Source organism: Oryx dammah, unplaced genomic scaffold, assembly GCF_014754425.2.
Source record: "Oryx dammah isolate SB20612 unplaced genomic scaffold, SCBI_Odam_1.1 HiC_scaffold_21, whole genome shotgun sequence".
Classification (NCBI taxonomy): Eukaryota; Metazoa; Chordata; class Mammalia; order Artiodactyla; family Bovidae; genus Oryx; species Oryx dammah.
In genome coordinates this window covers 56,761,603-56,780,597 of record NW_024070205.1, presented here as the reverse complement: position 1 = coordinate 56,780,597, position 18,995 = coordinate 56,761,603, and the positions used below count along the sequence as shown (strand labels likewise).

The 18,995-nt window shown below is 38.4% G+C and overlaps 1 protein-coding gene and 1 non-coding gene across 2 annotated transcripts in view; both read right to left on the bottom strand.

Annotated features, from left to right (window-relative positions):
* The window catches only part of RAB3GAP2 (RAB3 GTPase activating non-catalytic protein subunit 2), a 104,497-nt gene that overhangs the window by 40,774 nt on the left and 44,728 nt on the right, over positions 1–18,995 (bottom strand). Inside the window, exons 8-15 of the mRNA XM_040263255.1 lie at positions 14,860–14,959; positions 12,286–12,384; positions 5,832–5,980; positions 4,719–4,798; positions 4,509–4,598; positions 2,765–2,904; positions 810–1,026; positions 126–269 (exon numbers count right to left, since the gene is read on the bottom strand). Of these exons, the coding sequence (XP_040119189.1) occupies positions 126–269; positions 810–1,026; positions 2,765–2,904; positions 4,509–4,598; positions 4,719–4,798; positions 5,832–5,980; positions 12,286–12,384; positions 14,860–14,959 (1,019 nt within the window). The remainder of the gene's footprint in view (positions 1–125; positions 270–809; positions 1,027–2,764; positions 2,905–4,508; positions 4,599–4,718; positions 4,799–5,831; positions 5,981–12,285; positions 12,385–14,859; positions 14,960–18,995) is intronic.
* LOC120880678 lies at positions 9,734–9,865 on the bottom strand. The gene has a single exon (XR_005725087.1). It is a non-coding gene; the product is annotated as a small nucleolar RNA SNORA36 family (small nucleolar RNA).

Below are 18,995 nucleotides of genomic sequence, written 5' to 3'. Positions count from 1 at the left end.
TGAAACTATCACAACAGTGTTAATTGGCCATACTACAGTACAAAATTAAATGTTTTAAAAAAAAAAAAAGGACTGGGAAAAGTCAGTAGAGGGACATTAATAAGCTGGCACGTGATACAACTTACCTCAATGCTAAGTGGAAAGGAACACTGACTGTTTTCACACTTCCAGACACTGGATCAACCAGGCAGATCTGGTAAGTCTGGGGCTGCCAACTCTGACTAGTAATGTTATTTAAGCCCATTATTTTATAGCCAGGATACAGAAGCCTGAGGAAATCACAAAGCAATATGGTAAGCCATGGAGTTTATATGCCACAACAGAAGATCCACGTGATGCAATGAAGATCCAGGGTGCCACAACGAAGACCCAAGGCAGCCAAATAAATATTTTTTAAAAAGTAAAACAGAACCTAACTGCCAGGGTTCTACCTTGTTAAAATGTGCTAGAAATCACATAAACACAACCAGGCTGATGTTGCAGTGGCAAACAAAGTAGTCACATGACCAGGGGAATCGGAAGGAATCTTTCCTTTCCAGCCTCCACAGTGTAAGGAGGGATGGGGACAAGTGGGGCACCAAAGTTGACTTTAATTCAGTAGTGTATCATGGCCTCCTCAGTCAGATTCCTTTGTTATTAAACACTTAATCCATAATTACATAGCAGGCATTCATGGGGAAAAACCACAATAAAGGACATTTTAATTCTCAACCAACTTGCAATCTAATTAAGTAGCTTTAAACAGAAGCTTTACTTGAACAAAAGCATTTCTTTTTGCAGCCAGGAAAAGGCTAGGGTTTGCAGCTTACCTGCAGTGCTTTCCCACATTGAAAGCGCCAACTCGAGGGCCCTGCTGTGTGCTCCACACTTCTAAAATGCCCCTCCGTGGTGCATAGATCACAAGGAACTGAGCCACTCGACTTGGACCCTGAGGACTTCCAAAAGGGGAAAAGTCTCCCTTTTCTGGCACTCTTTCGTGGAGGTCCTCTACAATCTGGATCCAACCAGTCTGTGCATCTCGATACCCTTAGAGACAGAGGAAAAGGAAAGCCACTCAGATATGGAATCTAGGTTTAGCAGAGCCTTCTGAAGCACTCCGGAATGTTTTAGTCAGGGGGGCACAAGAAAAGCAATAAACGTGTATTATCTTTTATTATGAAATATATTAAACAAAAAAAACTGTAATTATGACAAATCCTAAATCGCCAAGTCTCATTAAAATGTCAGTTTGCTACAGTTGGTTCTGATCACACTTTCTTTTCTAAGAAGAAATCAGTTATCATGGAAGGTTTCCTGATTTCCATCCCTTCCTCCCTCTCTTTAAAAAATTCTGGAGAGATTTTAAGGTTCAGATTTAAAATAAAAATCCAATTAAAATAGAAGATCAAACTAATTTCCTGCAATTCCAGTCCCTTGGTGGCACACAGACAGAGGGAGGACATGGGCTGCAGAGCAATGCGAAGCAGCGCCGGCCTGTGAGAAGAGACACACAGCTGACATGCCTTCCTAATCCCTCTCTTCCCAGTAACAGGGAGGGAAAGGACAGCGTGCACCAGCTGCAGAAGGACAGGCCACAATGGCAGCCATGTCATCACCACAGTGGATCTGGACCAATTGGTATATATTCTGGAAAAGTCTTGCTGAGAACATACCCTTGAAGTTATTTCAAAGACAAGCACCATGTCAGGGAGAAATGATGTATCTGCTACCTTGAAACCTATTTCTAAAGACACTTAAACATGTGGCAAGTAAACACTGCAGGAATTCTTTGGCAAGAAGGTAACAGTGGCCTCAATCAGGTCCAGAGTTTAAATTTAATGCCCTCAAATCCATTATTCCTCACAATGCTAAAAACAGACCAAATTGCATTAAAATTGTGGTTTCTAACTAATAGTCTCTGCTGACATATTAATATTAAAGATGATTACAAACAATGAATTCTCCTCTCCTCCTTAGTCAAGGGGATTTATTTTATTCAGGTTGAAAATGTGCCATATATTTTTAAGTCTCCCTTATAGTTAGGTTTGCCATGCGACTAAGTCCTAAATAATGTATTGCAGAAAAAGCTTGGCAAGACTTCTGAAAATACCTTCAAAGTAGACTAAGGTGGTAGTCTTTCTGTCCCCTTCTTCCTTCCTGGGATGCATGTAAGATGGCTGGAGCTTCAGCAGCCATTTGGACCATGATATAACCTTCATGGGGAAGCTACATGGAATAAGACTGAGTTCCTGAGGATGTCATGTGATATCATACTGATCCTGTACATAGCTCTGTGTTTGTCACTAAATATAACTTCTAACAGACAATGTTAGCAAGACACTTAAATGAACTGACCCAGGCATATGGATATGCAACTCAAATTTTTAAAAAATGAATCTTGCTAGGTTTTGCCATCTTGAATCTGAAAAACCTGGCATTCTAGTTTTGGAAAGATTTGATTCAAGCATGGCCCTGCAGACTGGAATGAACCTTGCAGGGGCAAGAAAATGAATTCAGGAACTGACAATGTCAGTGAGAACTGAAAAGAAGTACATAAGGAAGAGTTTTTAAGTACCTATGAGTTGGTCAAACTTAAAGGATGTATCAGTTGGACTACGGGTCAGATGTTGTTGATATGATCTGAGTTCATGATTAAAAAAAGAAAGAAAGAAAGCAAAAAGAATTAAACACTGTTATCAACGAGAAGCTGAAGAAGGATAGCACCATTCAGCTAGTGGGGTAAAAAGCTAACTAACTTCTGTCCTGGATTTTTGTAAGAAAGTACCTTTCCACATGCGTATTGCAATTCCTCTAGCTACATCCAACAAAATAACTCTGCCAAAATCATCTGTTACTGCAGCCAGTGTGTTACATGGAGACAGACATATACTTTCACCATGGCGTCTAGAATCTGGAAGCCCAAATCTGATATTTAAAAGAAAAAAGAAAGCAGAAATCAAAGTCCAATCTAGAAATAAATAAAAGAATAATGAAATACAGCAACAAAACAGACTGAATCTGATTTTACATTAATATAAAGAAATATGAACTTTGTATGGGTTAATAGTTAAATTTATTAACTAATCACAACAGGCATTTTGTAATACAAAATATATAAGGAACTTTCTTCTATTATATAATAATACCTAAGTCTTATCTCAGAGATATTTGATACAGAATACCCACAACCTTATTTTTTCAGAGTATCAAGTACAACTATATCTTTCCTTGATTAAGCAATATGTCAAATGAAACTACCCTGACAACCAACTAAATTTTAGAATACTTTGCTCCTATACTCACATCTTTGTCTATTGTTTCTTATTTCTAATCTTTTCTCTTTCTTCTCTAGATAGCATATCCTGCTGATATCAATGTAACTGCCTGAAGCAAGAACATCCCTTCTCCTAAATAGTTATCTGTACACTGTTCTTGGTCTATAATCAATCCTATTAGAACTATGGGTAAAATAAAAGTAAGGAAGTATTGAGTATGAACCAGAATAGCTCATTTTGAAAAAACTCCCTGAGACAAAGTACTCAGAAACTTTGTTACATCCATGCAATGCATAGGGCCATTTGGCTTATTTCTTCAATCTTGGGTGACTGGGGATGTGATATGTTAGATGGAAAAAACTCTAGAAGATAATCTTCAATACATTTTGAAGTGAAGTGAAGTTGCTCAGTTGTGTCCAACTCTTTGCGACCCAGTGGACTGAAGTCCACCAAGCTCCTCCATCCATGGGATTCTCCAGGCAATACCAGAGTGCGTTGCCATTTCCTTCTCCAGAGGATCTTCCCGACCCAGGGATCGAACCCAGGTCTCCCACATTGTGGGCAGACGCTTTACCCTCTGAGCCACCAGGGAAGCCCTAATAGATAATTAGTTGTATCTCTTCAGTTGAAGAACATCTAAATAAGGGGAGATGTTTTTATTTCCCTTCATGGTGGTACTTTATATTGAGTAATAAAAAAGGATTTAAAAACAGAATCAAACAAAACTCATGCCCTCTACCCCCAAAACCTGACAAATCCACTAAATATCCCCCAGTACTGCTGGAACAAGAAGGAAGCATAAGCCAGCATTATTCAAGCATAATGCTTGAATATATGTGATCCCGTTTTTACTTTTTTTTTTATTTAAAGAAATAACTATGTCCTTTTTAAGGTTCTACAGCTTACCAAGAAGCTAAACTTTTTACAGAAAGAAGTTCAACAGCTATCAAAAACCCAGTATTTCTACTGTACGTCTAAGTGTACAGTGTTTGTGAGCGCGCACACACACACACACACACACACACACACTGAGCCTCTACTACATGATGGGGAGACAAGTGTCACTAAAACAGATAGAAACCATTCTCCTCATGAAGTTCACATTCTGGTAGAAAACCTTAGTCCCACATTAATGACTTACAGGAGCTCCAAAGACTCAGGAAATCAATAAATCAGCTAAGCACATGGAAAGAACATACATTTAACGTCCATTTCTAAAAATACTAAAATGCAAGAGGAGCACGACAGACTTGCCTTACAGCTAATGGGGTAGCTGGTTCCACCTTGGGTTTTTGCTTCTGGACAGCTTCTTCTTCATGCTTGCTCTTCCAACCAAGCCAACCACTGAAAAAAATAGCATTTAGACTAAAACCACGGATTCCAGTGTTTTAATGTGCAGACCATCCAAATACAAGTTAAAACTAAGTAAGATGAAAATTAGATTATTTAAACTGATGTCATTACCTGGCAGCATTAAATAAAGCGGAAGTGAGTTTACTTGCCACCGCAAGTGCAACGTGAGATAATAGTGGTTGCGTGCTTCCCTGAAAAACAGAACATTTGAAAGATGACAAATAAACAAAATACACTTTCTAAATGAGACGCACTTTAAAAAGGTAGGGGGCAGAAATATAATCAAAAGTTTTAACTCTACAGTTTAAAAGTAAAATCACTAATAGTTTATAATCTTCATGATTTCCCTCTTTAAACTGTAGTCAATTAAAAAATCTAAACTAGGACGTTAAAATGGCCTTATTCTAGCAGGGCTATTGATTTCTCATCCATACAGAACTAGCTCTTTTCCCTCTTTTTAAAATATTTTTTTCAGTCAGTTTTTATTCAGAAATACTTCATACTGTACAAAATTTATTTTAAATTTAAGTATAGCTAGTTTACAATGTCATGTTAGTTTCAGGTATATGGCAAAGTGATTTGGTTTTATATACACACACACATTTCAGATTCTTTTCCATTACTGATTATTACAAGATACTGAATATAGTTCCCTGTGCTATACAGTAAATCCTTGTTGCTTACCTATTTTATATACTGGAGTGTGTCTCTATTCATCCCAAACTCCTAATTTATTCCCCTCCCACCTCTTTTTTAAAAATATATTTTTGTTAAAGTAAAAAGAAGGTTTGGACAATTCTGAGAAGGGTGCTTTTTATGTGAGAAATCAGAGCTGCCAAGTCTAATACCCAAATCTCCCCAATTTTAGGGAGCAGTTTTTACCACTTCATCAGCTATAGTTGGCAGCTCATTCTATCTTTACAATTCCTCATTTACTCAACTCCCTCGTGGGCTGACATCACTAACAACTCTAAGCTTCTGACTACTGCACCAATATTTTAAGACAACTAAGAATTCAGGGAATCAGAAACCAAGAAGATTGCTTATTTTACACTGACTTTAGTACATTTTCAGTTAATCTAAAGAATTTAGAAGAAAGTGAGTTGAGACTAATTTCAGCTTATACTGAAACTTACAAATGTAAACTGCTTAATCTTTTTAAGGCTATTACCATATCCAATTTGTATATATGCTGAAAATCAAGATCAATGATGAAACACTTACCTCTAAAGCATAGAAGAAGCCTGTAAATGGACTGGACCCTACAGTGATATACTGAGACATGGCTGGTGGGCTGTTTTTAATTGCTGCATTATATCCACCTATATTTGAGGCAGTCTTCATTTGATCAAAAGGGGACAGAGTCATAATACCTAATGACAAAACAACAACATGTGATTTTAATGCACTGAAATGACACTGTCATTTTAGATTACTAGATTTTTATTTCAACTCCATTCTAAAAGGCTAACTGCTGAGTTTCACTTAATAGATAAAAGTCATGTTTAAAAGCTACAAGATCAATGCCATAAAACATCCATAAGATACTAAAACTGCCATCTACAATTCCTCTAAGGTATAAAATATATAAAACAATTTAAATATTAATTTTTTTAAACAGATAAAATCTTCAAATGGTACAAGAAGTATAGAGTTTACCAATATCTCCAGGTATAAGTTTACTTTTTTGAGGTAACAACTGAAATATTTTCTTATGTTACTTTATAGGAATGTTGTAGGTACATAAATGACAGCACACCAAATCAACTGATGTGTGCCTTGTTTTTTAAACCTAATAAAATATTAAGAAGACATGCCTCATTCTTGGCAGTCACTCAGAGTATTCCACTGTGTGGTCATGCCATAACTGATCTGACCTTCTGATGGACATCTGAGTTGGTCCTCACCTTTTACCACTACAAATAATGCTGCGAAATATGACCTTGACAGGTCTTTGCATACCTATATATAAGCTCATCTGTATGGCAAATCCTCATTAACAGAAGTGCAGGCTCAAAAGGGGATCTACATTTGTAAACAATTTTATTAAGTACTGTGACGCGGCATTCCACAGAGGCCACAGTGCTGCCTCACATCTGCACCAGAAAGGCAATAGAGCACCTCTGCTCCCACATCCTCTCCTGCACAGTGAGAACCCTTTCCAAACATCTGCTTTGTAGTCCAGAAATCCCCAGCTTTCCATAATGAAGAGTTACGGCTGATTTCCCCACGGCGCTAAGAGTAAAAGTAGACAATGCTGGGGAGCAGTAGAGGAAAAGCCAACATCACTTAAATTCACCTGGGCGGCAGAGAGAGAAGGAGGGGGCAAGTGAGCTTAGAGATCTAGAAAGTAAAGATCTGCTGCTAGATTTCGTCTCGGGCGATGTCTTCCAACTCAGGTACTCCTGGTACATAAAGATAGCCAGTTCTGAACACAAACATACTGCAGAATGGAACAGGAGTTATTCTCATGTTCATATGTATGTACTGGCTCTATTTTGAATGCACTGCTCCTGAAAGAGAGTCCTGGGAAAGGAAATGCTTTGCGGGTGTTCATAAGCAAACCTCTTACTGGATTTAGGATTTAAAGTCATCAAATTTTAATCCTTACAAAAGTTGATCTATTCTGAAAGATCAGAATGCCTGTCCTGTGTTTATGAATGAATTCATGATTCAATATACAAAGTGTTTTCATGACATGATTAAATATGCTGACTATACCAGCACAAAATCAAAGGCTGAATGGTATCATATAAATTGAAATTTTAAGTTTTAAAATGCTTTCTCTTCATACTCTACACACTATAGGTGTGTGACTTTGTTTTCTGAGTCACCAATTTTAGCATTATTTTTCACTGATTTAAGATAAATGAAAATATAACTTACAGTCCTTCTTTTTCTCTCCATATTCTTCCAATATAACCATATCTCAATTTTTAAATTAAATTCACATTCACCCTTCTCACTATAAAGAACTGCAAGTACTACTGCTGAGACAAGCTGCCTACTGTAATTACACTGCCTTAAATGTAAATTTTTTTTCTCTTCTGAATTTGTTACTACCTTGTCTTTTACAGTTTTCCCTGAACATCTTGGCCTTTCCACCCTGTGAAACACCTTACAGTTCTTAACATAAACTTCCGTAAGGTTAAAGTCACTGGATAATTTTCGAGGCCTGTATACTGGCTAAAGAAGGTCACTTTGATAAAATGGCATTTGAACAGACATCTGTTTGAAGTGAGGGAGAGAGCCATGTGACTAGCTGGGTAAAACTCCAGGCAGAAGGGACAACTACAAAGGCTCCAAAGAGGGAGGACGCTTGGTGTACCGGAGGAGCATAAGTAGATCAGCATGGGGCAACACAGGGGTGAGGAAGGGGCAGTTCTGCAGGAGATACAAGGCCTTTGGGTTTTAAGAGGAATAAGATGGGAAGCCACTGGAAGGTTGTGAGCAGAGAAGTGGCAAAAATATGACTTATATTCTACCAGGATCATGTTAACTGCTACTGGGTAAAGACATTTTAGGAAAAGAAGAAAGGCAGCAGAAAGACCAGTTAGGATTTTCACTTCCTCAGTAGTTCAGGCAAGAGACAATGGTGGTGTGGACTACTATGCTGACGATGGAGTGGAGACGTGGTCAGATTCTGGATTTCCTGTGAGGGTAGCTGAGTCAAAGGCGGACTGGTGAGAAAAAAAAGAGAATCAAGGATGACTCAAGCTTTTGGTGCAAACAAGAGGAGACGACGAGAGAGAAGGACAGAGGAGGACCAAGCTTGATGGGAGAAGTCAAGAATTCGGTTTGGGATATGTTAAGTTCGGATACTCAGGGGGAAGTGCTCACCAGGAGCTGGAAAATGAGTAAGAAGTTTAGTGAAGTCAGGACTGGAGTCAAAATGGAGATGCTGTGAGCTGATTTGTTCTTGTGTTTCTGAGTTTTGAAAGTAGGGGGTGGAAATATTTATTCTTAAATGTACTCCAATGCAGCTTTCATTCTCACCATTCCATTTAAACTTCTAAGACTCAATGAATGTTGTTAAATCACCTCTCTTGAATTCTGTGACACATTCCAGTTAACCATTCCCTCCCAAATTTATACTGATAATCTCGACCTCTTGCCTGACCTTTAGACTCAGGTATCTGTCTACCTGGCATCTCCATTTGGAAGTCTGCATCAGAAGTTAACCTGTAAAAACCACAACTCTCCACACGTTCACTCCTACCGCTTCCTTCTCCTATCCTCTTTTCAGCCACAGCCCCAACATTCACCCAGTTGCTCACACTTAAAAACTAAGAAATCTCTGACTCTTTCCTTTCTCTCTTTTCTAATATCCATCCCTTGGCAAGTGCCAACTACATCTCCAATCTGTCTACTCTCTAGCACCACTGCCTCCTCCTGAAACAAAATCCTCATTCTCTCTGGTTCCAACAAACTCTTTGCTGGTCTTCTAGCTTTCATTTTTTATTCCACAAGCCTCTCCCTGAAGAGGAGTCAGAGGGATATTTTTAAATATCCCATACTTAGAATCCATCAATGGCATCCACTGTGCTCAGAATAAAACCTGAACTCCTCACACCTATGTGACCTGACCTTGGTCCTTGTCTCCAACCTTATCTGATCCCTCTTCCTCACTTTACAATCAAGGCACATCTACCTCCTTTCCGTTTCTTTAACTCTTCAAGTTTTGACTGCACACCATCCCCTCTCCCCTCAAGACCAGGCCTCTATCTCTGCTGCTTTCTCTTCCAGAATGCTTATCCTACATTCACACAGTGGCTGCTTCCCATCCTTCGTGTCTCAGGAGAGGCCTTTGCTCACCTGTGTGAGACCTAGTCCCCTCGATCCTTTACTTCTGTCATAACCCTCTGCTTATTTTCATGATGCTCACTAACATTTTGTTATTACCCTATTTATTCATTCGGTTTGCTTCTTTTTTGTCTCCCCATCACCAGAACCTAAGCTTCATCAGAGCAGGGGTCCTGTTTGCCTTGTATTTCTAGCACCAAAACTAGTGCCTGGGACACAACAGGTATTCATTCATTTCTTTGTTGAATGAGTTAATCAGATCTTTACATAAGGATGTACATGGAATAAAGCTCATGGCTTGCCCCCTCTTTTTTATTCTGCCATTTTGTAGGCTGGGAGATAAATGAATAGAATAAAATTTTCTATCCAATCATTTCTCCTAGCCTGTTTCAATGTTCCAAAGTTTAATTAACAGAACAAGGAAGTCACCCTGAACTGAACTCAACACTTTGGAGTTCTGCAACATTTCTGTGTTCACAAAAAGTAAAGATAATTATATGGAATGTCTACCAACAAGTTGCTTATTACAGATTATAGGCAGACCTCGGAAACATCGTAGGTTCAATTCCAGACTATCAAAAGAAAGTATCGCAGCAAAGTGTGTCAACGAATATTTTGGTTTCCCAGTGCAAATAAAAATATGTTTATACTATACTGTAGCCTGTTAAGAGTACAACAGTATGGTGTCTTAAAAAACAATGAACATACCTTAACTTAAAAATACTTCACTGCTAAAAATTGCTAATCAACATCTCAGCCTTCAGTGACTCCTAATGTTGTCGCTGGTAGAGGAGTTGAAATATTTCAAGAATTACCAAAATATGACACAGAGACATGAAGTGAGTAAATGCTTTCGGAAAAATAGCACCCAGAGATTTGCTTGACAAAGGGTTGCCACAAATGTATAATCTGTGAAAAATGTAGGATCTTTGAAGTGCAATAAAGCAAAGTGCAATAAAACAAGGTCTGTCTGTATTCCATACAAGAAATGCAACAATAAACAAAGACGCTCTGTGTCAGGTATCTTCAGTTCGCCCCTCTGGATTCACACTTCTTCCTTCTCTCCCTCCTGGTGTGTGCATGTTATGAACCCAGATTTTGAGCTGGGTTCAGACAATGGGAAGCCCCACCAGGAGGTCAAAGACAGAAAAGAAAATGAAGTCAGGATACGTATTTCCTTGGGACCATTGGCCAAAAACCACCCTGCCCTTACGGTGCTGATTCTACTCATTATCTCGGATGAGTAGAATTTAGGCCTAGGAGCAGCTAACAGTTGCACTGCTAACAAGCCCTGAGACACTGGACTATCCTGTGTGGTTCTCCTACATTATGACTGCATAAGTAGTTTCTCAGCAAAAACCTCATCCAGTTATTTTTTTTCTTTATATTTTATGTGCTATTTGAAAAATCTAACAAGCATATATTATTAAACAGAAAAAAATGGGAATATATTTTAAAATAACATTTCCTTCTTCTCTACCACCATTTCTACCCTTAGTTCAGAAGCCCATCACTTCTTACTGAGATCATCATAGCTTCCTTACTGCACGTAGTTTCTTGTCTTGACCCATTCAAGTGATTTTCCCAACAGGCTAAGTGATAGTACCATTTTCTTGTTCAGAATCTTTTAAGGACTCTCAACATGGTGATGAGAAAAATAACAGTTCCCGTGCAGAGTATCCTAGACCTTCACAATCTGGCTGCTCTTCACAGGCTGGCCTCACTCGGGCTAGTTCTCATTGTTTTTCCTGCACACAACGCATTTCCACCCCCATGTGATACCTGTTCTCTAAAGTGCCTCCCTGACGCTCGTCCTCCTGGTCAAGTCCCACTCATTCTTTCAGTCTCAGATTGAGGTCAACCTCCAGTTCCCTGATTCCCTCAGGCTTCTCCTCTACCCACCCTGGAGGAGGAGGTCCACTTGCGATTCTGACAACTGTCACATGCTGTGATACCGTAACCGTTTTCACATGTTTCTCCCAGGCAGCCACAGGCGTCCTGACAGCAGAAACAAGTCTTTCCATCTCTGCATTCCTCACAGCTAACACAGTGAGCCTTCAAATGCAGGTCACAAGAAGACATACGCTTTACTCTATACTTTGTTGATCTAAACGTTACATTTTTTAGAAGACCGATCTGGCAATTCTATCAATCAAACTCATCTGTATTAAACTTAAGTCAAATTGTGGGTGATCCAAGACTGTACAGTAGGGACTTCCCTGGTGGTCCAGTGGCTAAGACTTTGCCTTCCAGTGCAGGGGGTGCAGCTGGAGCCCTGGTCAAGGGAGCTAAGATCCAGCATACCTCATGGCCAATAAACCAAAAACATAAAACAGAAGCAATACTGCAACAAGCCCAAAAAAGACTTTAAAAATGGCTCATATTAAAAAACAATCCTATAAAAACAAAGCAACAATGAAAAAACTGTACAGTACTGCTTATGCTAAGGGCACAATTACTAAAACCACTACCATTCCTTAAAGACATTAACTTATGATCATCTCTAAGTCTAAACTATCCTCCAAATGTCTCACTAAAGATTTTCTTTTCACGTGAGAATAAATGTTATTGTTGTTGTTCAGTTGCTAAGTTGTGACCAACTCTTTGCAACCCCACAGACTGCAGCCCACCAGACTCCTCTGTCCATGGGATGTCCCAGGCAAGAATACTAGAGTGGGTTGCCATTTCCTTTTCCAGGGGATCTTCCAGTATCCAGGGATCAAACCCATGTCTCCTGCATTGGCAGGCAGATTTTTAACCACTGAGCCATCAGGGAAGCCCTGAGAATAAATCTACACTTCCAATAAATGAGGTACTTCTATCAAAAAGTATTAAGAAGTAGGTTCCAAAATAACTGGAACTAGTAATGGCTTACCAATACTAGCATGATCAATAATTGTGTCAATATCTTGTAGACCCCATTTCTTATACGCTAATGGCGGTGGCTGGATGTTCTCATTGCCTGATGCTGCAGCTGTCAAAGATAAAAATTAGACAAACCAAACTTAAATAAAATGGAGAAAATGAAGTTTTACCAAAAATCATTAAAATATAATAACTTGATTTATTATTCTAAACTAATTAAAAATAAAGTAATATAAACCATGCATACAGTGAGACTTACTCACACCAAGACAATATACATAAAATGCATATATTAAAAGACTAACTTGGCTGACATAAGAGATTCTGAAACACTTAAGGAATTAGAAAACACTACTAAAAACTCTAGACTACCATCAAAAATCAAGGTGAATTCAAACTGTAGTTGAAGCCAAGTATGCAATTTCTCCTCTTGAGAAAGACAGTGAATAAAATCCTTGAAGCAGCAACCAGTGTCTTGGTGAAACCTGATGGTACACCCAGCAGAAGCACACATAACAAAACAGAAAGATCTCAAATGCAAATAACTGAGACCATATGCTAACAGCGACAGCACTGCCAGGAAAATGAAGGAAATGCTGATCACTGACCATGGCATTTCCACCAGGGAGTGAGGAATGAAAAGAAAAGCAGCAGTTACACCTTGGGCCACAGGTTCACGCACAAGACCCCACTTGTCAGTACATTCTCAGGCTATGCATTAGAACACAGCTGGATTCTCGTCATTTATTCAGGAAGGTGAAGAAAAGTACTCTGACAAAGGAAAACAGTAATCCTCTAAGCACTTTAGATTTGAGAGTAAGGCCAAGCAGAGAGAGTTTTCCTATACTGTGAAATAAAAATCACAACAATCTGTAGCTAAGTAATCAGATATTTAGAGCAACTTACGGTAAGAGAGCAGTAAGTGGCTTACTTACTTGCTAGGAGATAAAATGGCTTTATGATCTCATACATAATAAAATAAATGGCAATTCAAAAATAGTAAAAATGAAATGGCTAATGATACCAATTAAAGCATAACTGTCTATTTCTAGTTTATTTTACTGCAGAATTCTTATGCATATAAAACTATAAAATTCTTAAACCTATAGAAAATTCTTATAGAAATTTCTATAGAAAATGACATATATATTAATGGTGACAATTTTAAATTTCTCCAAAATAACAGACATTGAAACTTTACGTGGACTAAATTTAAATAATTTAAAAGATTATGAAAATAGGTATAAAAATTCAAACAAATTCTGACTTTACAGAAAAGCATGTACTACTAAAGAACCACATAACCAAGAAGATACTGATCATATATATCAACCTGTTAAAAAAACAGTGAAAACTTCTATTGCAATGTGAGATGCTGCATTCTCTCCTTGGAAGAAATTGCTTCTTCTGTGTCTTACAGTTTAGTCCTGGATTTATGAACAATCTTTATGAACTGGATAGCACATCTTAATTAAACTCTACTTTCAGGGAGTTAAATCATTTACAAGCTAAACTTTGCTCTTTTTAGGGCCATGAAGACTCCTTTATTCCAAACCAGAAGAAAATGGAGTAAGTCAGCACCAACACTGGTATCTGCACTGACTTGGGGCTTTTTATACTTTTATTTTAATATCTCTAAAACTGGAATCTTAAAACTGATGGCATGACTCTTACTGGCAGCACTTTCGCTTCTTAGTGGAACAGAAAATAACAGTCGCATCTTGATTTTTGATGAAACACGATATCCTCTTCTAAAGACTAAATAGCCTCAGAGTTTAAACTATGGGTAGGGAAGGTTAAAGTGCACGTTTCATGCCAAAGTCTGGAACTGACATAGTTGCCTACATAGATTATATTTAGGGCTCTTAAGTTTTCTCTGTTCAGAAGTGTTTCAAGTTAGCTAAAAGCAGCTGATGCTGCCTGCCTGTTGAGTCCGGCCTAGTGTGAGGAAAACGCCCCCTGCACACACTCTGCTTTCTTCACCCCCAGAGAGTGGAAGCAAGGCAGAATCACAATGCTGGCCCAAGCAGCACTCATCTAATGAGAAATCTGGTTCCTTACTGAGATGCAACTGAATTCTCTATCCCAGTGCTGAACTTCTCTCTTAACTGGCCAAGACATATTGCTGAATTAGTGAAAAAAGCCAATGGTTCAACTGGCAACATGAGAACTGAAGGTCTAGTCCTCACCTTTATCTTCCTAATTAAGCAATCTACTGTGCTTAGTCGCTCAGTCGTATTCAACTCTCTGCAACCTCATGGACTATAGCCCGCCAGGCTCCTCTGTCCATGGGTATTCTCCAGGCAAGAATACTGGAATGGGTTGCCTTGCTCTCCTCCAGGGGATCTTCCCAATCCAGGGATCGAACCCAGGTCTCCCACACTGTAGGTGGATTCTTTACCATCTGAGCCACCAGGGAAGCAATCTACTACACTCCCGTTTCTATAGTAGTGGAGTTGTTTTTTTTTTCTGTTTAGAACTAGTTCAGAAGGCCTTTTTAATTTAGAAGACGTATTTTTCTAAGTAGATTAAATTAAATAAGACAAATATCACCACAAGTTAGCTATTTCTTGCCCCAAATTACCTTTTGCTACCTGATTTCGACAAGCACGGAGAGACTGAAAAAGGCTAAATCCATCAATAGTCACAATGGCAGCTGGATATAATATACTCAACTCTTCATTCTGTTAAAGGAATAAGGAAGAAGAAAATATTTCCATTATTGCCAAATAAGCATATCTATGTTTTTGTTATAGCTGAATATCACGACTGATGTAAAATAAAGGAATACTATAACTAAACAACCATCAAACATCTAACACACAACACAACAGCAGGCAGGCAGAGGAATAGTAAAAAACAAATAGACTTTTTTTTTTTTTAAATGCCTTTTGGTCAAGGACTTCAAGTTCTTCTCAAATATGAGCCTTTGTACATGGTGAATATTTTCAGGATAGACAAAGGGAGTAACCCAAAAAGTACAAGTTTCATAAAAGTGAAATTTAGTCACTATATGGATGCAAACAACACATAAAAGTAAAAAGAAGAGAAAAGAAACTCACCTGAAATCCCAGACATATTTCAGTATATAGAGTCATACACACTTTTGTACAAGACTATACCATATCCAGTATTCTGTAACAGGTTTTTCTTTATTCAGTAATATATCTATGATATTCTTCCATTTCAGTAAGTGAGCAAATCAATTTTTTTTGTGGCAATGCTGTATTGCATCGTATGTACCAAAATTTCAGTTATTACTGATGGACACTTAGTTTGGCCTGCTGGTTCCAATCTCCCTCTCTACCATCCACACTCCACAGCTGGAGTGATCTTCTTGAGACACGGCAGAACAAACTACTGCCCTGATCAAATCTCTCCACTGGCTCCCTTCTGCACTTAGAATAAAACCTGAATTCTACTCAAGCTTCAAGATGGGGCCTCTCTCTCCAATATCATCTCATCCCTCATCCCTTGCACCCTAAACACAAAGGTCATTGTACCTTCACCTCCCAAGTAGCTGCCTGCCTTTCTTTAGATCACTCAGGTCTTGGCTCAAATGTAGTTGCTCTGAAAGGCTACTCCTGAGTCTGTCTCAAACATCAATTCCATTTCCTTATCTTATTTCAATCTCATCAACATGATTACTTCCCTCATGGCACCTATCAGAGGCTGGAAACATCCTGGAAAATCTCAAGCTGTTCATCATTGGTTATCCTCCATCACCTCCAAACTATAGGCTCCACAAAAGCAGAAACCTTGCATGTCTGGTTCAAAAATGGATTCTCAGTGATTACAACTGGGCTGGGCACATAACGGGCAGTAAATAAATGTTTATGAATGAATGAAATATTTTCATTATTATAAACATCACTGCAGTAAACATTCTTTTGTATACATCTTTTCACATCACTTTGATCTAAATTCCTTCAAGGAGGTCTGTTGGGTCACAGAGCATTCACAATTTTCATTTTCATTCATATTATTAAACTATCTCAAGAAGTACCTATCAGTTTATAATTCCACCAACAATACATGACAGTGCCTGATTCTTCCTCTGTCACCAAGTTTTGTTAATCTTCATCTGTGCCAATCTGAAAGGTGAAAAATTATCCAAATGTAGCTGCTCCTAGTTCTGAGATTATCAGTAACATTCAAAAGTTTATCATATGCTGTCAGTTATATTTCTTCTTTGGAGAACTGCCTTGTTCTTTTTTTCTACTGGACTGTTGGGGTGTTTCCATTTTTAAACAACATTTTTGTGGGCCACAAGGGGTGGGAGCTGATGTCGGGGTTCACACGACAATTTGATAATGCCTAGCTTAAGCAGTCCACTGAGCATGGCAGAAGAGGAGAGGTCCTTGACAGGGAGGAGCTAACCACCAGCTAAGTATCTCCAAAACAAGACTGTTTTCCTGAAAAAGATACTCTTACAAACACCAATGTCCAAAAGCTGCAGAAATTGTGCTAAATGATAGGGATCTCTGTGCAGAAACCACAGAAGAGGTTTCTTTGGCATTCCAGAAAAACATCTCCCTTTGGAATCTTCTCCTGCAATGATCAGTCATCCCACCTACTACACTCACTGCCCCCAGAACTGAATTACAAGGAAATCTGCTCTTGTGATCTTTAATAGATGTGGGAGTGCATTAAAGATGCAGCAAATAGATATTTCTGATATACAAACTGATGTATATTGGACCGAAAGATGCTTATATAAAATACAGAGTAACCACAAAGACTTCTCTCCATGTCTTTAATAAATATTTTTCAGTGAAAAGATTTTGACTCACAAAAGCAAATAGCAAGCAAGTATTTAAATGTGAGTTATATTTTTCCACCAGCTCTAAAAACAGATTATTACAAACACAGTCAAGTTTAAAGTATTTAAAGAACCTTCATCTTCCAGGGAATTTGTTGTTTTTTTGTTTTTTTTTTTAAGGGAAATGGCTCTTGAGAGGCAGCTTCAATAAACAGATCACCGTCTTGGATTTCCAACAGTTCCTTGTTTGTTTCCTGCAACAGTTCCGTTTTCTCCCAGCTCCTCACGACCAGCATTGTAACTTAAGTCTTCAGCCTTCAGTTTCATTTTCCTATAATGGGTCCTGGGAAGAGTTCGTTCAACATCTGTGACTTCAATCATCTTCAATCTAGTCTTTGTGCCTCTGGGGTAGTTCTGAATCACTACAGGCATGATGGTATTTTCATTTTATTTCCTCCTATCACCTCAAACATGTACAAAATCAAATTTAATAATCTTTGCATACTACCAAGGCAGTCCCTTCTTCCGCCTTCGTCAACGGCATGCCTCAATGCAAGAGATCTTAGAGCCAACTCATTTTTCTCTTTAAATTCAACACCTTGGGACTTTCTTGGTGGTCCAGTGGTTAAGAATCTGCCTTGCAATGCAGGGGATGCAGGTTCAACCCCTGGTAGGGGAACTAAGATCCCACGTGCAGTGGAACAACTAAGCCCAGACGCTGCAACCCCTGAGCCTAAGCACCACAACCAGAGAGTCTGTGTGCCACAGCAAGACTGCACATGCCCCTACTAACACCAGATACAGCCAAAAAAAGAAAAATTCAGCATCTCGATACAGTAACCCAGTCCTGTCAAATGTTCCTCCCTTTTCCCACAGCCATTCCAGTCCTGGCTCGTAGCACTGCACTCTATTACTGATAACTGAAAAAACAGGGTAAGTAGCCTCCCTGATTCCAGATTCTCACAAGTCCAATTCATCCAGAATAAGGTCCTTCAAGATCCCTTTGATGATACTACTTCCTTCTCATATCTCTAGTAGCTTCTAAATCTTCTGAAGCAATTCTGATCTTCACTTGGCTTTCATATTTATGAACAATCTGGTCACTCAGACTATGTGACAGTTTCTCAGTTTCTAACAGTTTCTTTGCTGTCTCACAGTTCCATGTTTGAATCTTCCCTGATTTTTTTTCCTAACTATCTAAAATATTTTCCCTTCTTTTCTAAATTCTATACCCATTTTCAAGGCTAAAGTCAAACTCTACCTCCTCAATGAAATTTTCCTTTATTACCCTAGTCCTAATTGAGTTCCCTCTTCTCTAAATTTGCACAGAAGTTATTCTGTTCACGTAAATTAGCAACTCATAAGGTAATGCTTAATACTACTGACTAACTCATTCACTAGTATTAACAGGTATTAGTCTAGGCTTTCTTACTGGTTAAATTTCACTCCAGTCCCTCTATCACACAATTTACGTCCACAAAGGAACACAATATATATACATCTGCTTATCTCAAACCTCTTGGAAGCCGGACAGCACAAAGAGAGAAGGCATATTATATAGTTTTGATGATGTACCATATGAGATGTGCTAAACAAGAGCATATTAGTTCATGTGACTCTACAATTACTGTAGACACAATCAAAATTTTTGACCGTGAGACAACCAAAATCTCACACAGAACCTAGGAAGAAGTGAAAACTGTGGAGTGCCTTAGACACTCAATAGTATTTTCTCTATCAAAATTTTCAATGAATATAAAATATTTTCCATAGTAAATAAAAACTGAATAACCCCTTTTCTGAGAAATAGGTTAGTGCAATATAGTAGCACTATTAACAACACAGCTAAATCTTTTTTCTTTTACTCTACATACTTTTAACACCTATGTCCAAATAAAAAAGATATAAGGTTATATAAAACCATTTTTTACCTTAAGTCACTGTTAAGTTCTAAAAAT